At 40.0% G+C, this 6,013-nt stretch overlaps 1 protein-coding gene across 2 annotated transcripts in view; it reads left to right on the plus strand.

The window, feature by feature from the left end:
- The window catches only part of GYPC (glycophorin C (Gerbich blood group)), a 94,608-nt gene extending 89,103 nt beyond the window's left edge, over window positions 1-5,505 (plus strand). Inside the window, exons 2-3 of one of the 2 annotated variants that reach the window (XM_072613414.1) lie at window positions 2,399-2,440; window positions 3,431-5,505. In XM_072613414.1, the coding sequence (XP_072469515.1) occupies window positions 2,399-2,440; window positions 3,431-3,627 (239 nt within the window). In that variant the 3' untranslated portion in view covers window positions 3,628-5,505. The remainder of the gene's footprint in view (window positions 1-2,398; window positions 2,441-3,430) is intronic. The other variant, XM_072613415.1, reaches the window with a different exon arrangement.
- The last annotated feature ends 508 nt before the right edge of the window (window positions 5,506-6,013 follow it).

Consider the following 6,013-nt stretch of genomic DNA (forward strand, 5'->3'; position numbering starts at 1 on the left):
AAGTAACAGTGTTTAGAAGGGTCTCCAAATAATCTTTGGAGATTCTGTGGAACTTATTCCTACCTTGTAATACTTTTAGGACTAAATACAATAAGGAACAACCTTTGTGGTATCATTTTGGCAAGAAGATATCTCAGTGATTAGAGTGCTGGGCCCCAAATCAGGAAGATCTGAGTTCAAATTCAGCCTTAAACACTTACCAGGTATGTGACCTTGGACAAGTTACTTAACCTCAGTCTTCTTCCATTTCCTTAATTTTGAAATGGGGGTAATAACAGCCATAACCTCTCAGGGATGTTGTGAGGATCAAAGTGTATAATATTTGTAAAACACTTAGCTAAGTTCCTGACACAAAGTAGGTGCTGTATGAATGTCTATGGCCTTCCCTTTTTCCCTGATTTCAGGGGTATCAGGCAAGTTCCTGGTCTCCAAACACTTTTTCTCATATGTTTGCTTATAACTGAAATGTTGCCATTATCACTTAGGTAATATCAACTTGGAGTCACCCTGGATTCTTCAGTATCTCTCATCCCCCATACTGAATCTATTGGCAAACCCTGTTAATTTCACCTTTGCAACATCTCTTGAATATGCTTGCTTCTCTCCTCTAACACTGCTACCACTCTAGTATAGACCCTCATCAACTCATGCCTAGACTATCACAGTAGAGAACTGGGGCTATCTGACTGCCTCAAGTCTTTCCCCACTCCACTCCATCCTTCACTGAAGTGATTTTCCTAAAGCACTGACCATGTCACTCCCTTACTCAGTAAACTCCAATGGCTCCCTGTCACCTCCAGGATCAAATATCTAATGCTCAGTTTGGCATTCTGAGTACTTTATAATCTATCCCCATACTACCTTTACAGTCTTCTTACCACTTACTCCCCACCATGGACTCTTTCATCCAGTGACACTGACCTTCTGGCTATTTTACAAACAAATCAGCTTCTGGAATTCTCTCTGGCCTGTCCACCATACCTGAAATGCTCTCCATCCTCTACTCCATTGACTTCCTTGACTTATTTTAAATCCCAGTTAAAATCCCATACTTTTCCAAAACCCTCTTAATTCTAGTGCCTTCCCTGTATTATTTCCATTTTTCCTATATGTACCTTGCTTTGTGTGTGAGTGTGTGTGTGTGTTTGTATACATACAGAGAGATCTATATCTCTATCTGTCTATCTATCTGTCCGTTTGATCTCCCTGATTAATGTCAAGGATTGTCTTTTGCTTTTTTTGTGTGGTATTTCCAGTTCTTGGAAATACCAGAATGCCTGGCCATGGTAGACATTTAATGTTTATTGATTGATTATTGATTGACAACTTGACTTAAGATTAAATCTTCTACTTTAAATACAGCTATCTTTGTAAGGGACAACAGGTTATATTTTATTAGTCACTTACAGTGACTAACGGGATAATAAGTATATTATCATAGTAGTATAATAAGAACATTAATACCTAGTATAATAAGTATACTTATAATAAAGCATTATATACTATAGTTGTATAAGAATATCAGTTCCTTGACTAAAAACAGTTACTTTTAGGGAGGGCAGGACTTGAAAATCAGCAGTAGCATAAGAGTCAACATTGTTGTTGTTGTGTTCATCCTTCGTTGCTGAAGAAGACCACGCCATCAGAGAAATGATGACATGACTTGCACTTGACTTTGTTTTGAGTGAGGGAGGGCTGTGCAGGTCACCAGCCTCACTTCTCCTTCAGAGAATCTAGTGACCAGATATTCCTCAGGATGGCTGGAGATGGCCCAGGATGCACTACTCAGGAACTCACTTAGGGTGAGGTAATGTCCATTCAGTGACAGTTTAATGGAAAGCGCACTAGACTTGGAGTCAGGGAGATCTGCATTCAAATCCTGTCTTTGACACTCACTGGCTGTATGATCCTGAACAGGTCACTTAAACTCCTTGAACTTCAGTTTCCTCATCTATAAAAGCAGGGTAACAATAATTATAGTAGCTATCAGTAGGTTGTTGGGAAGCCCAAATGAGATAACTTATGTGAAGTGTTTTAAAAATGTATATTACTATTACAGTCATATTTTAGAAACACTGAATATGGCTAATTTGCTAATTAGTGGCAGTGCTGAAACTTGAACCCAGAACTCATAACTTCAGCCCAGGAATCCTTTCCAAGACCGATGATATATCACCCATTGTTGGTTGTATTCCTCCTGCCCCCACCTCCCTACAGAATGCTATAGACCCCAGAACAGGACAGGGCAGGACAACTGAGGAAAGACTGTTAACAATCTCAGGAGAGGTAAGGTTGATGGTGGTAAAAAGAAGATGGAAAGAATCAGTGGGTTGATGATTTCTCTCTCTTCAGCAATGTTTATCTAATCCATTTGGGCCCTTGTGTTCTCTCTTCGCAGCAGGAGACACTAATCTGGGGAATGACATCACAGTCATTGCAGGTGAGCAAGCTCTCTGACAACAGAAACTTCAACCTTGCTTTCAGCACTCCTGCTCCTTATCTCCCTCCTAGACAGGACAAAATTCCGGCTTTGGTCTTGGTAGCCCCTGCACCATCTACCCATTCCACTTTTGAAATTTTTCATGTTACTGTTTCTTTGGACCCTCTAGATGCATCTAACTCCAAGGTTTCTGGACTTCCAGGAACTACAGTCACTTCCATCACCCTATGCCTTAGAACAGGGATGGGGAACCTGTAGCCTCAAGGCCACATGTGGCCCTCTAGGTCCTCAAGTGTGGTCTTTTGACTGAATCCAATTTCACAGAACAAATCCCCTTAATAAAAGAATTTGTTCTGTAAAACTTGGACTCAGTCAAAAGGCCTCATCCGAAGACCTAGAGGGCCACATGTGGCCTTGGGGCTATAGGTTACCCACCCCTGCTTTAGACTGTCTGGCCTAGGGGAGTAGTAGTATCTTGGGTGCTTATCTTCATCCCTACCTGACCAATAAAGATTTCTCCCCTCAAGCTTCTCATACCAACCTTGACAATTATCAACTGTAAAGTCCTGGAGATCACGGAGCTCTAGCCTTACAATTCCGTCTCTGTTTCTATCTCTGTCTCTGTCTTTCTATGATTCTCTGTCTTCTGCTCTCCCTGTCTCTTTGACTCTCTGTTTTTGTTTCTGTCTCCTTGTTTCTGTTTCTCTCTCTGTATCTTTCTATCTGTGTGTGTGTGTGTGTCTCTGTCTCCATCTCCCTCTCTGTCTCCTTCTCTCTCTTTGTATTTTCACAGACAATTCTCTTTTCATGCTCTACTAAGTATATAGAAATGCTGATTTTATTTGGACTTTATTAAATTTAGAATATGTCAAAGTAAAATTCAAAAAGATTAAAATAAATAAACTATCTGACATTTCTATAGAACTGTAAGGCCTGCCAAGTGTATCCTCTGCGTTAGGTTGCTCATTTGTGGTTCCTTGTTCCATGCAGTTGTGATTGCTGCGGTGGCCTTTGTCCTCATCTGCCTCCTGCTTGTAATTCTACGTTACATGTTCCGGCACAAGGGCACCTACCACACGAATGAAGACAAGGGGACAGAGTTTGCAGAGAGTGCTGAAGAAGCCCTGAAAAATGACCCCACCCTTCAGGAACCCGGAGATGAAAGCAAAAAAGAATATTTCATTTGAGAAAAAGGAATGATTCCCCCACCAAAAAAAACAAGTCACCACACAGAGATTTTCTTAGTGTTCCCCCATCCTGGAGGATACATCTTGCCATACTACATCTGGGAAAGAGGAGAACCCCAAAGCTATGGCTATTTTGAGGGGAAACTGCAGCTACCACTACCCCCACTTCAAGACCATTTTGTTTTTCAGGGAGAACTGAATGCCAGATTGGGGGTTATTGATTTCATTTGCAATACAGATGGTCACCATTAAATTCAATGTCATGGGAGCAGGGCCATGGGGTAGGGGAGGGAGTGAAATGGGAAATTTAATCATTAATATACTGACAGGGCATAATCATATCAAATGTCAGTCCTTGACATTTAGGGAAAACAACAGGTGCCAATGCAAAAAAAAGGATACCTTTACAGCAGAGGATGCGCATGTCCCGTTGATATATAGCAGAGCTATTGGAAATAAATTTTAAATGGCAACAGACATTCTGAACCAGATAACATTGTGATTATATGGAAAAACAGAAAGCATGGCTCAATGCCCTGTCCAAGACTTTTCTCATCTCTCTTGTGTTGCTTGTTTCTTATTTTTAACATTAACTATGTTGGGTGGGTCTGTTTCCATTTTAGATATTTACAAAGCATAGTACACTCTGCCAACAACATGGGAAAAATTTTAAGAAAAACTGATCCCTAAAAAAGGGGGGATAGGGTGGGGTAAGGGGATTGCCTGGACTTATGTGGCCTCTTGAAAGAAGGAAGCTACTGGTTTATGACAGAGTCACAGATCACCAAGGTGAATATATGTGAATCTTGGCTGAACATTCACCAAGAATGGAAAAGGGGTGACATTCTCAGGAATCAAAATCTGAGATGCCCCACCATACTGGGATGCAAATGAAGTGAAAGTCTTCTGGTCTGAGTCTTTTTTACTGTAGTCACCAGTACCAGGGTTCCCAGAAGACCCATTTCACTTCTTTGTTTAACATTAACATTGGATATTCATGATACAGAATAAGGTGATTCAGTGGACCCAACCAGTTATTGGAGTTTTTGGAGCGTTGTATGTATGAGATATTAAATGGTTGGATTGTGCCTTTTTCTTGGACATCACTTAACCTATCCAGGCCTCAGTTTCTTCATCTACTTATAGATGAAGATTTATAGATCATTTTAATGAGGGGGTTCTACCAGAATTGGTCTCTGAGGTCCCTTCCAGCTAGAAATCTGTGACCTCATAGTAAATGTGTTAGTACCACATAGACTCAGCTTCTGTCATCTTTCTGGTCCTAAAGTCATCCCTTAATGCAACTGTTAGACTTGATCTTTCATGATATCCATGGCACATACAAGAGCATATATGTGAACAGAACAGATAAATACAAAAGTGGTTTTTTGCCCAGGCCTGTGATTTCATTGGGATCAGAACACTCATGGTGTACAAAATCCCTTCACTAACATAGATCACCAACCCTTTCATATTGTCTTAAAGAGTTTTCTAGAACATTGAGAGGTTGAATGATTTGCCTATGGTAACACAGGTACTATATCTCAGAGGCAGGATTTCCTGCCTCCAAGGTCAGACCTTGATATCATAGGGCACACAGCCTCTCAGATGCTGTCACAAATGTACAGTGTCAGAACTTCCAAGGTCTCTGATGTCATCAGTGTAAGATCATAGACTCTCTATGCCTCAGAAGCAAGGTTTTGTAAATTGTCCTGGCCCCAAACAATTCATTACTCAAAGTGCAGCTTCAGTTATTTGTATTAGTAGATCTCTCTCTCTGCATATATATGTATATTGTGTATGTACACATATACAATAGAAATTTATGTGAATCATTTAACAAACATTATCTATAGCAATATATTTTTATTTACAATATCTTTTGTTTTTATATCTTCTTCATTTCTTAATATATTCCTCCCCTACCCAGAGAATCATCCCTTTTAACAAAGAAAAAATAGAACAAAGCAATACTTTTTAAACAAGAAAATAACCAGTTTAAGACATATAACAAAGTTAAGAAATTAATCTATCAATAACTCTTGATCTTGCCATAAGTTGGTCATTCCACTGGAGCCAGAAGAAAGGAAAGAAAAAACCATCTATTAAATACCTACTATGGACCAGGCACTGTGCTAAGAGTTCCATAAATGTTACCTTATTTAATCCTCACAACAACCCTGGGAGATAGGTGCTCGTATATTTTATAGTTGAGGTAACTGAGGTAAATAGAGGTTAAGTGACTTGTTCAGGGTCACACAGCCAGTAAATTGGATCTAAGAATGTATTTGAACTCAGGTCTTTCTGACCCCAAGCCTAATGCCCTATCTACTGTGCCTTCAGTTGCCAGGGTACCCTCAGGATCTAAAGGAGGCTCTGGGTTCTA

Source organism: Notamacropus eugenii, chromosome 5, assembly GCF_028372415.1.
Source record: "Notamacropus eugenii isolate mMacEug1 chromosome 5, mMacEug1.pri_v2, whole genome shotgun sequence".
NCBI classification, from domain to species: Eukaryota; Metazoa; Chordata; class Mammalia; order Diprotodontia; family Macropodidae; genus Notamacropus; species Notamacropus eugenii.